General features: G+C 34.0%; 4 protein-coding genes across 5 annotated transcripts; 2 read left to right on the top strand and 2 right to left on the bottom strand.

Annotated features, from left to right (window-relative positions):
• The first annotated feature begins 902 nt into the window (after positions 1–902).
• Positions 903–3,741, top strand: LOC18054951 (V-type proton ATPase subunit e1). Its single transcript, XM_006452414.2, has 3 exons — positions 903–1,219; positions 2,774–2,821; positions 3,412–3,741. Exons 1-3 carry the CDS (start codon positions 1,122–1,124, stop codon positions 3,476–3,478), a joined length of 213 nt encoding a protein of 70 aa, XP_006452477.1. The 5' UTR covers positions 903–1,121; the 3' UTR covers positions 3,479–3,741.
• Positions 3,742–6,128: 2,387 nt separating this feature from the next.
• On the top strand, positions 6,129–8,904 carry LOC18054950 (cell division protein FtsZ homolog 1, chloroplastic). The gene is made up of 6 exons (XM_006452413.2): positions 6,129–6,506; positions 6,985–7,084; positions 7,168–7,397; positions 7,631–7,798; positions 8,074–8,307; positions 8,476–8,904. Exons 1-6 carry the CDS (start codon positions 6,258–6,260, stop codon positions 8,740–8,742), a joined length of 1,248 nt encoding a protein of 415 aa, XP_006452476.1. The 5' UTR covers positions 6,129–6,257; the 3' UTR covers positions 8,743–8,904.
• An 88-nt stretch (positions 8,905–8,992) lies between these two features.
• On the bottom strand, positions 8,993–13,830 carry LOC18054949 (transcription initiation factor TFIID subunit 6). 2 transcript variants are annotated; one of them, XM_006452412.2, is made up of 12 exons: positions 13,454–13,830; positions 13,229–13,315; positions 12,949–13,050; positions 12,755–12,863; positions 12,288–12,382; positions 12,027–12,164; positions 11,834–11,929; positions 11,307–11,431; positions 10,760–10,892; positions 10,251–10,376; positions 10,079–10,166; positions 8,993–9,609 (listed from the first exon to the last, which is right to left on the bottom strand). In XM_006452412.2, the coding sequence occupies exons 1-12, from the start codon at positions 13,577–13,579 to the stop codon at positions 9,248–9,250; spliced, it is 1,587 nt and encodes a 528-aa protein (XP_006452475.1). In that variant the 5' UTR covers positions 13,580–13,830; the 3' UTR covers positions 8,993–9,247. The 2 variants fall into 2 exon arrangements, with proteins under 2 accessions (XP_006452475.1, XP_006452474.1); XM_006452411.2 differs by having other exon boundaries at positions 10,061–10,166; positions 13,454–13,829.
• Positions 13,831–14,396: 566 nt separating this feature from the next.
• Positions 14,397–17,447, bottom strand: LOC18054948 (syntaxin-51). Its single transcript, XM_006452410.2, has 6 exons — positions 17,241–17,447; positions 16,521–16,742; positions 15,293–15,498; positions 15,071–15,171; positions 14,917–14,961; positions 14,397–14,745 (listed from the first exon to the last, which is right to left on the bottom strand). The coding sequence occupies exons 2-6, from the start codon at positions 16,736–16,738 to the stop codon at positions 14,614–14,616; spliced, it is 702 nt and encodes a 233-aa protein (XP_006452473.1). The 5' UTR covers positions 16,739–16,742; positions 17,241–17,447; the 3' UTR covers positions 14,397–14,613.
• Between the last annotated feature and the right edge of the window lie 1,032 nt (positions 17,448–18,479).

Raw genomic sequence — 18,479 nt, 5'->3', positions numbered from 1 at the left:
TATATTATTAATAATCCTCAAACTAATTAAGCATCTATTAGCCGATATATATGGCTACCAAATTCACGATAAATCCAAATAATCCATAATATATAGTTAATGGACATTATGGCAATGCAACGTGAGTTTGAAATGTATACACACACACACACACACACATACACACATTGTCAAATTAAGCTGCTTTAGGTCTTCTTAATTTGTCAAAGAATTAATTAAGATCAAGAATCTTGTAGCCGGTAGCAGCTACATGTGGCTTCAGACGTCGGTGGTGACGCAGAAGGGTATATGTATATTGAGAACGATCGGTAGGTGAAACTTTTAAAGAACAATAAAAGGAAGATGGTTATTAGTTAGACATCCGCATAAAGACTTAATTATTTATATAAAATACTGAAAGTATTATAATTGAGAATTTAATTGATTTTCATAAATTTTAATGCTAATTAACAATTAATATTGTAGTTGATTGTCAAATCTGATTGCATCTAATCACTCTTATTTTTTCATTTTGATTCTTATCATCCGTTTTCAAGATAGCGAGAGAAAAGTTACGTAGCCATCTTAATTTAATATATTTTTGATTCTTCATTTTCTTTAGTGGTCTTTTGTCAAATGTCATAACACACTTCAATACAAATGGGGTCTTTAATCTTTAGTCATGCTTACAATACATACATGGAGGGAGGGAGGGAGAGAAAGAGAGAGGAGAGGTTATGTATTAGTAATTAGTTAACTTAAAAAGAAAAAAATAGATAAGGCTAAAATGGCGTTAACTCTTGCGGGCTTCTTTAGAGAAAGTGCGAGTGCCTGCATTAACTAAAAGCCCAATTAGCAAGCCCAAGACTTGAGAAATGGGCCAGCCGTACGCCTAAACTCGTGACCACACATACCAGGATCTTCGTCTCTCAGCGTCTGAGTAAGATCAGAAGCTTTCAAATTCCCATTAAGATTCCTATTATTTGTTCCAGATTCCCGTTTTTCCTCTTTTACCCAATACGTTGTCGTTCGTAGTTTCATGTTCTAGATCACGAACCGATTTTTTTCCGCTTATAAAGTTTGAATTTTTAGTTAATCACGAACCCTAATTCGAATTAAAATCTCCTAAATTTCGGATCGAGATGGGGTTTTTGGTGACAACGCTAGTTTTTTTAGTGATTGGGATCATTGCTTCTCTTTGTACCAGAATTTGCTGCAACAGGGGACCTTCTACCAATTTGTATGTTCTTTTATTTTATTTTTCTTCTTTTGGTTCAATGTTTGATTTTTTGGATTTGGTGGTTTTTTTTTTAATTAGGGTTTAAAGTTGGTATATCTGCTGATTTGAGATTCTGTGCATGATTTGGATTGTAAAATAATGTTGCAATTTAGTGCTAATTGTAAATGTGACCATTGAAGAAAATTAGAATGATATGAAAATTTTGGATTAGGATCATTTAGGTGATTGGCATTGTGGGAATGGATCTAGCAGCTTTGATGGGTTTTACAAATAATCCTGCATCTGAAAAATGTTCGTACATGAACCGTATTAATGTTTCACCCATATCATCTTTTCATTTTCGATGGATGCTGGTTTTTGACCGGCACTTGTATCTTTGACTGAAGTGTGAAATTTTGGTCTTTGCAACTCCACACACATGCACTCACTTCAACGTGTATGTAAGGGCCATTGTGCAATTATGCATTAATAGTTTGTGCTGACAAGCACAATATTGAGGTCTCTAGTCTAGGTAGCTTCTGCATTATGTAAGATTACCTGAAGGTGAGAATGTAGGATTCATCTTGGATTACTTTGGCAGGACAAGCACTGTGTAATAACTTTTTAAGTATACTCTTTGTTCATGGTATACAGATGTGCACAAGTATATCCTCTAGAAAGGAGAAAAAAAGATTCCCTTTGGATTATAAAATATCCTCATGTATTGATATTCATGAACACTTGCAATCATGTTTGCCCACTATTGCAATTTGCAAACTCACCGACGTTAATGTGCATGCATTCTTGCTTGCTGATGATATTCATGTATTAGAACATATTTTCATATGATAATATTCTTATTTCATATTTTCATATGATAATAGTCGTTAGTCGTACAATTTTGGATTAGGACCAGTTTGGTGATTGGCATTGTGGGAATGGATCTAGTAAATTTGATGGGTTTTGCATATAATCCTGTGTCTGAAAAATGTTCTCACATGAACCATGTTAATGTTTCACCCATATCTTTTCTTTTTCTTTTCCCCTTTTTTAATGGATGCTGGTTTTTGACCGACACTTGTATCTTTCACTGAAGTTTGAGACACTAGGTACCATAGCCATTTTGGTTTTCACAACTCCACATGTATGCACTCACTTTAACATATATGTAAGGGCCGTTGTCCAGTGCAATTATGCATTAATAGTTTGTGCTGATGAGCACAATATTGAGGTCTCTAGTGTAGGTAGCTTCCGCATTATGTACGATTCCCTGAAGGTAGGATTTTTTGTTGGATTCTACCTTGGCAGGACAAGTTCCGTGTAATAAATTTTAAGTATATTCTGTGTTCATGGTTTACAGAAGGGCATAAGTATATCCTCTAGAAAGAAGAGGAAAGATTCCCTTTTTATTATAAAATACCCTCATATATTGATATTCATGAACACTTGCAATAATGTTTTCCTGCTAATGCGAATTAATGTGCACACATTCTTGCTTGCTGATGATATTCATGTATCAGAACATATTTTCGTATGATAATATTCTTATAAAGAAACCTGTGTTTCATGATGCAGGCTCCACCTAACCTTGGTTATTACTGCCACAGTCTCCTGCTGGATGATGTATGAATTCATTCTCTCTCTGTTCTAATTTTTATTTTGTGCTATTTAAGATTTCTTCAATCTGGTGTTTTTTGTAACTAATCTAATTGTAAAGGATTTTCAGTCCTGGATACATTTATGCATTTGTATGTCATAATTTAAATAAAGAGTGGAAGGTGAACTGTATATTGGTTGTGATTTATTTTTTTTCATAAATGATTGTCTAGCTTTTTTATTGTGTTCTTTGGACCAGAAGCTTCACCAATAGTCTGGTGAATGTTAGGCTGTCAGCCATTTTACGGGCATTGCAGTGGTGCCATAGAGTGTCATATTCTCTTAGGACATCACTTCTGATGTTATACCAAAAAGAGACAATTCCTTTTATTTAGATTTACCAAAAGCAATAATATTTTATACCTACAATCTTCTATTTCCAGGTTTATGCTAACGTGCAATATAAACATGCAATTTTTGTTCATCTAGTTTCTAGTCCCTTTTTGTGTTTACTTACTGTTTCTATTTCCTGATTTATGCTGATTTGATATATTAGAATATTGTTCTGTTTGTTTTTTGTCCAAATTCATATTCACTATATCCTGTCGCTATGTTAGGTGGGCAATCGTATATCTGGCGCAAATGAAGCCTCTCATTGTTCCAATTCTGAGTGAAGAGGAGTGAAGTTCTTGTGCAGAAGCTTATAGTATCTTATTGGTAATCCAGTGATGTCTATTGTGAACTGGCCCCTAGATAATATCTGTTTCCAGGTGTCGTGGATCAATTTGTATTTCGCTATTGTTGGGGTCTGTATGTATCGAGGGCATGAACTTTGAACCTGAGTTGTATTGGTGTTTGATAGTTAACACTACCTCATTTTGAATTGTTAATTTTTCACTTCTCATTCATTTCCAAGCTTTTAGTGGGCATTCTACTCGACATTTCAACATGAATGAAATAAAGCTTCAAGAAGAGCTTTTCCATCTTAAACCTGTCATTCCTGATTGTGCTTGGGGTAATTCCTTGCGCAATATATATTATATAATTAGTGTGATATTATCTTCGGAATGAGATCTGAACAACATGGCTGTACTTCTGATTTTTACTGGAAAGAGATTCTGGTTACTGGGGAAGGATTTTCATTCATTTCTGAACTAATGTTCAGTTGAAATAAGTTTCAGGGTTCGGGGTAGGGTGTTCAGGCTTCAAATCTTTTTAAGATTTGCTATGCAAATTTTGCAAGCTTAAGCAAGGTAGGGGTGTCAATTTGGGTGGGCTAGTAGTATTCAAGCTCGAACCGAAACGATTCCTCTGATTAATTAATTAATAATAATAATAATAATAACAACAACAACAACAACACATTTTTCTTTTCTTAAAGATTTGATTGAGATTTAAAATTTCACTCACTAAATACCAAATTGTTAATCATTCCATTGGCAAGTGGCAGCTACTAAGTTACGATGTCTCTTAAAGAATCTTTGTTTAAGCAATTAACTATATTATTATTTAACGCACAGTTGACTTAATATGAGTTTGATAACTAAGATTAAGTCGTACACAAAAATAGTGGTGGTACCAAGAATTTAATGTAACAGGGATTAAGTTTAAATAATAATATAATTTTTTAAAAATTCAATAAATAACAAGTATCAAAACCCAAATTCTTTAAAATATTTTATTCAATGTATTTACAACTGTTCCGAATATGTTTTCATACGTTGAAAACATTTAAGGATAATTTCATTATCAACATGAGAATTAAAAATACCCTAGAACATAATCCTAGCTCTCTCATCCAAGAGAAATCCTAAAAAATATTAAAGAAATGATAGGCAATAAAGAAATACTTTTTCTAAATAATTAGAGTAGCAAATTAATAGTAAGCTTCTTAAGACAGCTTAATTTTCCAGAGATAAAAAATAAGTGAAGTGTGAAGAATTGGAGGAAAGAGGAATGAAGAATTAGCGAAGAAGGAAACTAGCAGCCCAAAGTATATATGCTAACAGTTAAGGTAAAGGCATAAAGTATTTTTTTAATATGCGATATTTTTTTATATTTTTAAAAATTAAGAGGGGTATTTTTTGGTGTTTTAAAGCAATGATGGGTCAATGTTAAAAAATGCACTTAAAAATTTACAGAAGCTCATCAGGGTTTCAGGCCCTCCGCACAACGCTTATGCATAAAAATTAATTGATGGAAGTTATAAATTATGTAAGTAAACTAAATTCAGCTTAATACAATTGGATCTTTTGTGGTGTATTTACTTTTTAGATTAGGGAATTGAAATTATTGACAGTATTTATTTAATAAAATAGAGTTGGGAATCAAAATCAGAATTATGAGTCCACCTTAATTTGGGAATGAAGAATGGGAGATTGATTCTTAAGAAAGTGTTGGGAATGGGGTTCTGATTCAATAAATGACCATTTTATCCCCAAAAATAAAAAATACTCATTTTATCCTCAGTTCAAAAAAATGTTATAATTGATTAATATATTATTATAATCAATTAAATAATAATGATATTATTATTATTATTTTTTGAATAAATAATTACAATAATTAATATTTCTTATATATAATTTTTAATATATTATAATTAATTAATATATTATCATGATTAATTATTAATATAATAATAATTATTATTAATTAATATATTAATATATTTGTTAACAATTAATTAATTAAAATTTTTTACAATTAATTATCAATATATTATTAACAATAATTATTAATAATATTAAATTTTGAATAAATAATCACTATAATTAAAATACAAAATAATAATAATGACAATAGTTTATTAAGTACTTTTTAATAATTTGTTACAATCTAACTCATTCTAATTTCGATTTGAAAAAAAAATTAATGGCAATCCATTCCGATTCTTATTGTTCAATTAAACAATTTATTTTAATTTTCATTATTCATTCTCATCCCAACTCATTTCGATTCTCATCGGCTCTAATTCCAATCCATTCCAACACCCGTTTAGAAAACATACCATTAATATAAAATTCAAACGCAACTGAATTCATTCCGATTCTTATTGTTCAATTAAACAATTTATTTTAATTTTCATTCTTCATTCTCATTCCAACTCATTTCGATTCTCATCGGTTCTAATTCCAACTCATTCCAGCACCCGTTTAGTAAACATACCATTAATATAAAATTCAAACGCAACTGAAACTGAAGAGTAATTATCTTTAAAATCATTTTTTTAATTAATCATAACATAAATGAAAAACTGCTGCTCAATACGGCGCCGTTCATAAGTGGTCCACCCAATCTTTCTAATTGCAAATATCTCCCAGAATTAAAAATACAAACTGTAATGTGAAATCCGATCAATTCCCTCCATCTAAAACCCTAAAACCTCCTCCTCTTTTCCAAACAATTAGCAAACGAAAGAAACAAGAAGATTAAAGTTTAAAAAATATATATATATATCGAAATGGCAACACTTCAAGTGACAAACCCAAATGAGTTAATTTCATCATCAACCTCATTTGCCAATTCACTTCATTACAATAACTCACGCTCTCTTAGTCGCAAAACTATGCGGAAAAGTGCCTGGAAACGGTGTCGTTCTGGGAATATAAGCTGCTCCTTTGCTCCAATGGAAACTGCTAAGATAAAGGTTGTGGGTGTCGGTGGAGGCGGCAACAATGCTGTTAATCGCATGATTGGCAGCGGCTTACAGGTGGGGTTTCTTTTCTTTATTCTTTAAAGGATTTTTTAAAGAAAAAAATTGTTTTTTGATTTATAATTTTAGAATTTATCAGTAACATTATAGTGAATTTGGCTGAAATTTGATAAAGGCTCCAAATTTATTACAAAATTTCAAATATTTTTGTTCATTAATGACAATGTTGAAAATGTATTAAAATTTTTGGAATTCATAGTTTCATTTCTTAAATGGTAGAAGGTTGATAAGCGTTTTTATTATTGGCTCTTTGAGTTTCTGATCACTTATGTGTTTACTCTGTTATTGTGGAGTGAAAATTTTATTCTATTTATGTTATTTGTAATTAAGTAATATTGTTCAAGGCCATGTAATATATGTGCTAATTTGTAATTATAGTCCATCATGCAATTTCAGTTGTAGGATGTAGGCAATTTTACGATTTAAGGATTATATTATGTAAGCTGTTGCTAATGTTGCTCGGTTTCGTGCCTAGGGAGTTGATTTCTATGCCATAAACACAGATTCCCAAGCCCTTTTACAGTCAGCTGCAGAGAACCCACTTCAAATTGGAGATCTTTTGACTCGTGGACTAGGTCTGCACTTGTCTTTTGCTGTTATTTGTTGTGTGGGTAGGTACTGTTTTTTCTTCTATTCTAACTGCTTGATTGAAATGTAGGAACGGGTGGGAATCCACTTTTGGGGGAGCAAGCTGCTGAGGAGTCAAAGGAAGTCATCGCAAATGCTCTCAAGGGCTCGGATCTTGTGTTTATTACTGCTGGTATGGGTGGAGGCACAGGATCAGGTGCTGCACCAGTTGTTGCTCAGATAGCCAAGGAGGCTGGTTATTTAACTGTTGGTGTGGTTACTTATCCTTTCAGTTTTGAAGGACGTAAAAGATCCTCGCAGGTAGGTGTTATTTTGATTTCTATTTGATATCATGAATACTAGCTTAGTAGTTTATTCTTAATATGTGATGTATAATCTGGAACTTTGCTAGTCGAAATATTCAGCGGTTATATTATGATACATTAATTTCCAGTTTGCTCTGTGGGATCCTTTTTTTTTTTTTCTTCAATTGAAAATTCTGGAACATTGGATATCGATCATAAATAAATTTAATTTCCTGTGTTTGTGTGCAGGCATTAGAGGCCATCGAGAGGTTACAAAAGAATGTTGATACTCTAATAGTAATTCCCAATGATCGTCTGCTTGATATTACTGATGAGCAGACAGCCCTTCAGGATGCTTTCCTTCTTGCTGATGACGTTCTACGCCAAGGGGTTCAAGGAATTTCAGACATAATCACTGTGAGTTATTTGGTGGAAAACTGAATAATCTTTTTTTTTTCAATTATACTTTTCCCTCCCAAATTACCATTTCAAGAGGTTCCTAGCCATCCGCTCTTGAAATTTCTTCCACCATTACTACCATTGCATCCGAGACTTTCATGATACTCTTAGAGGCAGGCTTTCCTGAATGGTTGAATTTGGGAAAAAAAAAAAAGGGCTTAAATGTCCATGTTTTTCAATGGTTGTTAATTGTTTGAAAATCCAGATTGCTTATGTTGTTTCGTTTTTTGCAGATACCTGGGCTGGTGAATGTGGATTTTGCAGATGTCAAGGCAGTCATGAAAGATTCAGGAACTGCAATGCTTGGAGTGGGGGTTTCATCCAGCAAAAACCGTGCAGAAGAAGCTGCTGAACAGGCAACTTTGGCTCCCTTGATTGGGTCATCAATCCAGTCGGCAACTGGTGTGGTATATAATATTACTGGAGGAAAGGACATAACCTTGCAGGAGGTTAATCGAGTGTCCCAGGTACTGTAGAATTTTACAAGCTATATGAGGTGTCAGTTTACATAAACTTAACAAAAATTGGTTGGCAACCTGGAATTTTTGAAGCTATGTAATGATTTTATGCAGTCAGTACAGGCTCTTTTAGCCATTAGCTTAACAAGTAATTTGTTGCGTTTTGGATATTTTCAGGTTGTGACAAGTTTGGCAGATCCTTCGGCTAACATAATATTTGGGGCTGTTGTGGACGACCGCTACAATGGGGAGATACACGTGACTATAATCGCTACAGGCTTCTCACAGTCGTTTCAGAAGACGCTTCTAACCAACCCTAAGGCAGCAAAAGTGCTTGACAAAGCAGCAGGAAGTCAAGAAAGCAGAGGGGTTCCCCTTCCCCTAAATACGCCTACCTCACCTTCAACTGTTAATTCCAGACCACCAAGAAAGCTCTTCTTTTAATTCTTTTGAACTTGCTTTTGCATCTTTTCTATCTCGTGGTGCTATTAAGCTATGTAATGATCTTGAAGCTCAAGTGTACCAGATATCTAGGTTTTTCTTTTCATCTATATCACATTTGTCATTTGTTCATTAGTAATGTGAATGGTTAAATTAATCCCATAATTAGTGGTCTTCGATAATTCGATCTGGATATAAAGGTTGATGCCCTCAGGCACATCATCCAAACCTTAACAAATTTTTCACAAGGAGCTTCAACCCAAAGCTGTACAGGATGAATGATTTATTTTAATTCTAGAAATAAGTGAAAAGAATTACACAGGTGGCGCACAAACAATGCTTCATTAAACAAAAAGTCCAAGAAAATAGGTGAATCTCAACCATCGGTATGTATGTAACCGATTCACTTATCTGCTAATAGTTTGCGAGCTTCTATAACCTGTTGATTGTAAACACAATACAAAATTTACAGAATTATTGTAAATTGTAGGTTCCTATTTCCTAATTATCACAAGAAGAAATATAACTCGGATTTGCGAGTAAAAGAGAACATGCTTTCACCAAAAAGTTCATACAGGGATGCCAGCAAGTGCCCTCCTTCGGCATCCTCCTTCCAAGCCTGAGCTAGAACAGTTGAAGTCTTTAGTGCTTGATTGCTGACCTCCCTTCTCAACATCTTCTCATTTTGTAAATGCCGTAACATTGATACACCAGCCCTTGGACCTTCTACAGGAGTCGAAAATCCACCTGATGGTCCTTGCATGTTAACAGCCATGGAGTTCACTGGCATCACACCCATGGGGCCAAGTGTTGCCATTTTCTTGACCGGCGGTTGCAGCATTAAGTTGTCCATGCTTGCTTTACGTTTACCTTGATAAGTTGAAAAAAGACAATATAGTAAGACGATGAGAGCAATTATCTATTGCAAATTCTAAAGGTAAGAGTGTGCTAGCAACATTATCAATGCTTCTATTGCATTTGCTAGATACCCTGAATGATGAAGATTTACAGGAGCAGATTAAATTGGTTTCTGCAATGTTAGTTAGCAGCATACCAAATTTGCTACCAACGTCCACAACGTTAAAAGACATACTGGCCACTGAAACTCAAATCAAGTCCATTCATTCACATATACAGCCATGGGAGATCAATGTTTAATTTAATTCTTTTGTCTCCCGGGTAGACTATTAAGAATACAATTTTCGAGTGATTAAAATCTCTGGATTCCAGAATAAGTTACCCAGCCTACAAAAAGATGCAAGTGTCTACCGGCATATGTATGTATGCAAATAAAGAAAAAATTAATTCAATGATATCATACTTGGAAACACAATCATGCCTTTTCTATTACTCTCCCATCTGGACTGTTTTGGAGGCCTCAACAAAACAGTTTTCAGTCGATCATATACGCATAGACCGGCTGCACACTGAAAATTTTGGTCATGTTAGTGTCAATGCATGCCATGTCAATAGTAATCCAAGTAGAGGAACTCCTTAAAGAAAAAGTCAACCTGCAAAGCCCCATAAACACGCCAAGCTTCATGCCTCTTCATCTCATTTTTTTGTTTCTCAAGAAGCATCTCTGGTTCAAGGAACTTCAAATACAGCTCAAGATTCGGTAGTATAAGAAGATGCACCTACCCAGAATCAGAAAAAGGTAATGAACTCTATAAGACATAAAAATAAATGCTACAATGACAGCTCAAAGCAAGATAAGCGCCCTATGGTTAATATGCAAAACAAAATCCAACAACATCAGAATTTCTCAAAAAGTTCGAAGAATGTGATACTGCTAAGTGAAAATCGATACAAAAAGAGCATATTCATAAAATTGGCACTTATTCTAAAATGTATGTCTCCCCTTCTGGCTTTTCTCCTCAGAACTTGCAGTAAATACTGGCTGAAATAGTCTTTCCAGAAAAACGGGTTATCACATTTACTCCCATTCCCCCCACCCCATAAAAGAAGATTTTTTCCCCCTAATCTCAAAAATGGAAAAAGCGTAGTGGATGAAGAATACCACACTGGGTCCAAGGGCCGCCAGCCCCTGAATTGCACCATAGTGCTGAGACAATGATTTTGTTGGGTCCAAGAAAGCATGGAGCAGAGTCCTTGTCACACGTGATTGGAGATTTTGATAAACATGCCCAAATCTGCAAAAGTTTACACATGAGAAGAAATAGAGCTACAGTGATTATAAAGACAAATTAGGGAGCAAATGATATTCTCTCAAACACAAGTTCTAATCTCCCTACTTGGTAGAGCATATCTATACTGGATATTGCTGAAATCATGTGATTCAAAAATGAAGAAAGAAAAGAAAAACAAATCAATCTAGAAAAATACAGGACTTAATACACCAGCTTAAGCACATATAAAATCCATTCGGCTCTAATTATAAACAAGCATGACTAAATGATTCTCAAGTAGAAACATGTAGAAGTAAACTTTCCAACAGTAGAAATTCACAATAAGGTAAATTGGCTTTACATGCTGATTTTGAGTCAAGCAGATTTTCTTACAATGAACTTTAAAATATGTAAAAATCAGAAGGAACAGAAAATCACCTTGTACATATTGAAGCAATAAGGTCAGCCACAAAGTTTCTAAGGTCCCAGTGATTGTCAGAAAATCTATTCCCCAATCTTTTAGAGACAAGGCAGGTAATAACGGAAGGCATCATTTGGTGTAGCTGAAGAAAATTAACACCATTAGTGTTGATTAGCACTTGCAGTTCCAAGCCCAAAACTTAGGACCTGACAGATCCCAACGATGTGATAATTGTTAAAAAATAACATTCCCGAGGTTACTCACTGTCCATCGACTAATTCATAAACACGGATTTCCAGAGTCCAATATTATTTTGAAAAAAGGCCAATTGCTGCACTCTATTGCCTCATTTCTTATTAAAAATAAATAAATAAATTTGAATAATCCTATAATCTTTTAAACCCTTCTAGAGGTCTTCACAAGATAATTTCATGTAATCATTGCAAAACTTCACTGATAGGATTCAAAAAGAAATCCATATGATAGTTTGTACAGTTCAATATAAATGATGAAAGTAGGACCAAATAGAATGCACTACACTTACATAAGGTTCTATATGTATGTGTGGATTTCGAAGAAGACTTCGGGCAACACGCATCAAAGCAAACAATAGAGAAAAATTTTTCAAACTTCTTGTGACCTGAAGAAAACACAGAGACGTCAGCTGATATCACTAACAACAAAGTTTTCATAATTTATGCCAAGAAAAGACAAAAGTTGAAGATCCTAGTGACTACCTCCTCAGAGATGAAGTATGTGAAATAAGGAACTAATGGATGAAGTCCTGAGTCCATTGCCAAGCTTAATAGTGCTTGTTTGAAGACAGTAGAGTTGGATCTACTCACAGTAAGCTCTCTTATTTTATCAAAGTAAAGCTGCACAGGCAGTGACGGCAAGATGTTATCATTGAAATATTCATGATTTTTTTTCTTTTAAGGGTAAACAAATTAGGGAGGGGAAAAAAAACATATAGCATAGTCATGGGACAGTGAATGTACCTGAAGCTCCTTAGAAAGTACATGCTTAACAGGTAATCTAATGTCAACAGAAATGCCATCTTCCCTATATTCTGATCTTCTACCATCAGAGACAGCTGTAAGCACCGTGAATAAAGCAACATAAAGAGCCAAAATACCCATTATATAAAAAATCTAAAAGTTAGTCTACATTTGCCAAACAAGTCCATAAAAATTAATCCCTTCATTGATTAAACATCACTAAAGCACATCTTGGAGCTATCCACATGACCATCCAACAGCGACATACTACATGGTTCAGCAGCAAACTAAATGCAATTATAATTGACCATGCATATGAACAAGACAAGTTCTAAAAGATAATACCCATAGTTTCTAATCCACAGCAACTTTTGGCCACTCAAGGTTTCACCCCACATATATGAATTTAGTAAAAACCAATCCTTCATCCCTTAAATTTACATAGCATCAGAGTTAAAAAAATATACCATCAACTGGAGCATTTTCAGGTATAGCAGGTTGGACGCCTTCAATTGCCAGCCAGTGCACAGCAACAGATGTATCAAGCGGTGCCTTTGGCAATGGTGTTTCAATCACCTGCATCCATCAAGCAAAATCAGAGAACAACCACAACCAAAGCCACTTCAAATATCATATCTAAATGGAATCTCCAATTCCTTACATTCCTTAATTCTACATCTTTGTCATCAATGTAGTACAAATCCTTGAGACCAGAAGCTCTCTTGAATCGCAGAGAATCACCAGAAGCAAATCCATAGATCGGCTGATGCAGAAGGAAAACACAAACTAAATATTTAGAAATTCAAAACTACAACACTAGAGAGGAGAAAAAAATCGCAACAAAAACATCTATAATTTGTTCAATTCAATCTCAAACGAACCCTTTTTTAAGATCAAAATACATATCAATCAATAAAAAAAAAAATTTTTAAAAAAAATACCTCCACATTTCTCAAATTAAGCGCGCTATCAACATCATTTGCAGTCAATACAGTTCTGTGCGCGTGTCGCATACATTTAATCGCCTCCTACAATTTGAAAGCAACAAACTTCAGTAATAAACTCATATAGTAACTAAAAATTGAACTTCAATTATAAAAGAATAAAGCTTAATTACTACACTAGCAAATGAACGAAAACAAAATTATAAAGAAATAAAAGTGTACCTGCATGATTTCGCGGACGCGATACTCGACATCGGGAGCGAGAGCGAGTGCGACATCGGAGGACAAATTGTAAACTCCAATGCTCTGTGCGATTACCTCAATTGTTTCTTTTGGTACTATGCTCATTTTCTTCCTCCGTAAGTCGATTATTTAGTGCAATTGCATGTGCGTGTACTAGAACCCAAGAAAATTAATTAGATGAAAGAAATTTGAAGTTTTTCAAACGATTTTTTTTTTTTCCCAGACATGAACGAATGATGATACCTGAAGCTGAAATTCAGGGGTAATTGCAAAAGAATGCAGAGTGGGAATCACTAACTTGGGCTTTGTTTACGGGCTTCGGTGTCAAAATTAAGCTCAAGTCAAGCCCAATTATTATTAGGTTTGACTTCTTTTAATTTGAATATGGCAGAAATTTCTGTCGTACTATGTATATTGCAAATCTTCTTTTAATATGGCAGAATTGGGCTTCTTTTTCTTTGAATATGGCAGAACTTTCTTAGGTGTTGTGCATATTTCAAATCTTGTTTTTAATGTTATAAATATATTAGAAAATTAAAATAATGCTATTGGATGAAGAATTACATAAATTATTGCCCACCCGCTCTTCAGTTGAATAGCGAGACTCTGAGTTGTTGTATTTTCTAGCCAACCTTCTAAGCTATCCGGCCTTCACGATATATGCGTATTAAGCTGCTTAGCATTTTATTAAGAGATGGGGTTTCTCAGAATGTTCTTGATGAAATGATGACGACATGCAATTTCAAAAGAAATAAAATGAGAAATTTCGCATGCATTTCCTTTCGTTTTTACCCCTTCATTCATCCACCGTTTGATCGAGGCTTAGAGAGTGGAGCACAGTCCCACCTTCATGGTTCAAGTTGCAATTTCTATCTGATTGAAAAGTTTGCACCATGAGAGAAGGGAGCGGAAAAATACGAGAGGATAAAAAGATTAATATGGCAATATGAGCACGACAAATTTACTAACAATTTACTGAGTTGTTGAATGCCTCAACCTTTTGACTTCACTTACAAAGCAGACAAAGAAAACAAGAAAATCAAACGAAAAGTTTGCACACAACAATAAGAGCGAAACCCAGCCAGCACACCAAAAGACAGACAGCAAGGGGGAAACAGTTGCATTCACCATTGTGAGTTTTACAAGTATTTGATCAACATATATATGACCACAACCAGAACAACGATTCCGATAACAGCTAAAAGCATGCACATACACGTGCAACCACCCTTTGTGCGCTTATTCAAAATTGCCAGGTTCTTCTGCACTCGCTGTTACAGGAAGACAGAATTGATTTAAATTATATATTATATAGAACACAGTATCCCAAAAAACCTTCTTTGGTCACAGCAAATTTCCGCTAGCTATGGGGAGAGTAAATGAAAATGCAATTGTCAAGAGAAATTTTGAGGAAGTTAACAAGCAAATAATTGAATATTTACCCGTAGGCGAGAATCTGTAACATCCACATGCTGGTCCAAGTCATCCTGCACAGTGATATAGCAAGAGATTGTTAAACTTATGGACATAGCACTGGTCATTCGGCTAACTACAAAATCAAAGAAAGAAAACAACTCATGAACTGGTAAACCATACAATAAGTCTAGTGTGCAGGTCAAGTTCTTCATTGACTGCCAATGCAATATGCTTTGTACTGACTACTGTCTCCTCCAGTTTCTCAAGCCCTTCATCTTGCTCTGTTAAAAGAAATACTCTCGTTAAGATCAGCATTTAAAAAATAATAATAATTAATAAATTAAAAAAACCTAAGCAATATACATATTAAGAATAGGTTATACAATAATCAAGAGCACTTGCCTCTCATAATTTGTCGTTGAAAACCAACAAGGCCCTGATTGTCCAAGCCAGTTGCTCGGTTCATGACATCGGCTGACTTTATCTCTGGTCCAAGCAGGCTATCCCTATTAGCAAAGTTTGACATGTTCAACGTGGAAGCCATTTGATTCACTTTGGATCTCAAATTAGCAAGCATGTCCTTCCGACGATTCATCTCTTTCTCCGAACTGTGCATCATAAATAAAAATGATAAGATAACTGTATGTAGACAAAATCATTTATGCCTCACAAAGCAACATCACAGAGTCATCGTGTTCACTCAACAGAAAATTTGCTGGTCCATGTTTCTCACAACTACTCAAGAAAGAATCAGCAACAGGTTCTATATTCAAAAGCCACACCTAAAAAATTGAAACTGCCAATATTACCAAAAAGACCTATGGTTGTTGACAGGAAACTATACTTTAAGAAGCCATACCTGTAGGAAATGAGGAACCTTCCAAATCCCAAAAAAAATAATAAATAAATAAAAATAAAAAGAAATGATTAGCAATGAAATAAATATGTTAAGAACTAATTAACTCTTAGAAGCCTGTCTTCACATGCCTTCTTTTTCCATCTAAGAAATGCAGGTACACTTTCAAAAAACATGCAGAAAGAATGTGATTAACTGACAGTCTTACCTATAAAAAAACTGTGTAAAATAACATTGAATGATGTTGAATCAAACAAATCAACGACTGTAGATAGTGATATGTGTCAAGTCATAACTTTTCCCAATTAAAAGGAATGCTCATTCCATGGAAATATGTCTAATTTCATTTTCTTTCCAACTCAAGTATTTGCTCAAGCGCTCACCAAATGAAAAGGAAAAGGGAAAGTATAGTACTGTTCTCAAACCACGGTAGCGAATCACGAAAAGAAAGACAACGCAAGCAGTTGGGTTTTATCAGGCATGAAAAGAGATAGGCTCAAATACAACTTGTAGCAATCAAAAGCCATTTTACTTTCCACAAAGAGGAGAACCACCAACAACATCAATGAACACACAATTCGTAAGCAGCAGGCAAATCCATTTGAATGACAACACAGAGCGAGTAAGGTATGGAAAATCATATTGAAAAAACACAACATTAAAATACTGAATTACTGATAACCATTAAAAAATAAAAAATAAACCTAAACAAAATTGCTGAATCCAATTCCCATAAGAATTTTACCGCAATATGCAACACAAGGAATTACTTACATGGGCTGCTTCCCGGGAAGCTTAGATAAAAGGGACTGCAAGCTATCCAATCTGGTTCCTAATATGGTAATCTTCCTCCGTATGGCAGATGCATGACGCTGGGATTCAGGTCCAGATGCGGGCATCGAACTTCGTTCTGATATCATGCCATTAATATCATCTGCCAGTTTTATTGCTTCATTGTATTCCTTTATCCACGAGTCTGAAGCAGAAGCCATTGAACTAAAAGAACCAGATATATTGAGGTTAATCACACACTGTTACAATCACGAAAAAATTACACAATGCAACAGAATAAGGGAACTTCTGTACACTTTGAGTCCCCATTCAACGACAAAAGAGCTCAGCAAATGCCATCCCCTTTTCTATTTTTGTCCTTCAATAATTACAAATCAAAATTTACCCAATTTTCCCATCAAAATTTCTCCCTTCAACACAAAATCAAATAACTTTTTTCTTTTTCCATATTCGATCTAAAATTCACATTGTCAGAAACCATAGTTCAACACAATTTCATCACTTAACCCAAAAATGGCAAAATATACAAAGCTAATAACTTCATTTCAAGTTTCAGATACTGATCGATCAGACACAATACAAGAAACCATTAATTAAATGAATTCCCAATAAATTCAAGCTAAATACTAAATTCCTAAATCTTACACATTCATCATCCAATAATAGCATGCGATCAAAACCCTAAAACCAAAAATTGCATACCAGATTATGGGTAGATTTCGGATTCTAGACTGAGAGAGGGATTGGATTGGAGAAGTTTAGGATGGAGCAAAGCTAAGTCGCATTAACGAGCTAAAAGACGTGAATTAGCGTCAACACTGCCGGTTTTGTACGGCCCGTCCTCGTTTTACTTCACAAGAATTGTAGAATAATAATAAAAAAAATAAAGGCCAAAAAAGCTCCAATAATTCCTTATCGACCTGACGTTGTCGTTTGGATATCCGCTAAGAAATTTAGACCACCGAAACGCTGCGTTTTATGGCGGCTACAGTGTTGTTTTTTGAGCGGTTGTAGGAGACTAAAAAAATAATTATTGCTTTATTGTTTATTTGTTTTAATCGAAAAAACAAAAAAAAATTCTTAAAAAAAAAAGGCCTAGAATGCAATACCTCATAAGGATTCTAACAAACATTTTGCCTTTACGGCCAGTCGGCCACCCCATGAGAATATCTAAATTCTAACAAAAATCAAAACAACCAAATGTAAAATCAAACCAGCATATTAATTTCTAATATAATTTGAGCAAGAAAATTTGTTGAAGCCTATTATTATAATAATAATAAAGTTTGTTGAAACCCAGTATAATAATAAACTCTCATATAAAAGATTCAAAATATGCACTTGAGAATTAGAAAGAAGGAGATGTCAATCAACTTAACTAAGGAATCATTCAACTTTCTTTTAATTTTTGAAGAATGATTTTGTTCGAGAATTTTATTCTACACTTGTATGTAATATAGATAAATAAGATGTCCTAAATGATAAAAAAAAATTGGTAGAACTCTCCAAGATGAGTGCCAACAAAAATTCGGACATAATTTAGGGTAGTTTGGACAGTAATTTATGAAATAAGTTGCTGATTAAAAAAATAACTTAATATTTGATAAATTATATTTATAGCGTTGGCTTTGAGTTTGAAAGGTAGAACACATACATTTAGTAAGTTTCATTACGAAATTAATGTTTTATTATATAATGATTAAAATAGGCATAAGTTTAAATTATTTTTAATTATATACTTGCCACAAAAATTTTGTTTATACCCTTGATTTTTTTATAATTCATCATATAATTATAGAATTTTAATTTTATTTTCAAGTATTTTCCTAATTCAACTCTTTTTTTTAAATTAGAGTTAGAGACTTATTGTATAAAATAATTAAGTTATATATTTATTGAATAAATTGAAATTATTAGGAGATAAAATGTCACTAGTGCTTT

The sequence above is a fragment of the Citrus clementina genome, unplaced genomic scaffold, assembly GCF_000493195.1.
Source record: "Citrus clementina cultivar Clemenules unplaced genomic scaffold, Citrus_clementina_v1.0 scaffold_1, whole genome shotgun sequence".
Taxonomy (NCBI): domain Eukaryota; kingdom Viridiplantae; phylum Streptophyta; class Magnoliopsida; order Sapindales; family Rutaceae; genus Citrus; species Citrus x clementina.
This window is presented reverse-complemented; position numbering and strand designations above follow the sequence as displayed.

What these genes read in the sequence shown, in the direction of transcription:
- LOC18054951 (XM_006452414.2), top strand. Translation starts at nt 1,122, where the DNA reads ATGGGGTTTTTGGTGACAACGCTAGTTTTTTTAGTGATTGGGATCATT. An exon ending in AGGGGACCTTCTACCAATTT is followed by an intron (nt 1,220 to 2,773) that starts GTATGTTCTTTT and finishes TTCATGATGCAG; the next exon opens with GCTCCACCTAACCTTGGTTA. An exon ending in ACAGTCTCCTGCTGGATGAT is followed by an intron (nt 2,822 to 3,411) that starts GTATGAATTCAT and finishes TCGCTATGTTAG; the next exon opens with GTGGGCAATCGTATATCTGG.
- LOC18054950 (XM_006452413.2), top strand. Translation starts at nt 6,258, where the DNA reads ATGGCAACACTTCAAGTGACAAACCCAAATGAGTTAATTTCATCATCA. An exon ending in TGATTGGCAGCGGCTTACAG is followed by an intron (nt 6,507 to 6,984) that starts GTGGGGTTTCTT and finishes TTTCGTGCCTAG; the next exon opens with GGAGTTGATTTCTATGCCAT. An exon ending in GAATTTCAGACATAATCACT is followed by an intron (nt 7,799 to 8,073) that starts GTGAGTTATTTG and finishes CGTTTTTTGCAG; the next exon opens with ATACCTGGGCTGGTGAATGT.
- LOC18054948 (XM_006452410.2), bottom strand. Translation starts at nt 16,738, where the DNA reads ATGGCTTCTGCTTCAGACTCGTGGATAAAGGAATACAATGAAGCAATA. An exon ending in CTTCCCGGGAAGCAGCCCAT is followed by an intron (nt 15,499 to 16,520) that starts GTAAGTAATTCC and finishes TATGATGCACAG; the next exon opens with TTCGGAGAAAGAGATGAATC. An exon ending in TTACAGATTCTCGCCTACGG is followed by an intron (nt 14,746 to 14,916) that starts GTAAATATTCAA and finishes TTCCTGTAACAG; the next exon opens with CGAGTGCAGAAGAACCTGGC.
- LOC18054949 (XM_006452411.2), bottom strand. Translation starts at nt 13,579, where the DNA reads ATGAGCATAGTACCAAAAGAAACAATTGAGGTAATCGCACAGAGCATT. An exon ending in ACATACATATAGAACCTTAT is followed by an intron (nt 11,432 to 11,833) that starts GTAAGTGTAGTG and finishes AATTTTCTTCAG; the next exon opens with CTACACCAAATGATGCCTTC. An exon ending in ATTGCTTCAATATGTACAAG is followed by an intron (nt 10,893 to 11,306) that starts GTGATTTTCTGT and finishes AAACTTTTGCAG; the next exon opens with ATTTGGGCATGTTTATCAAA.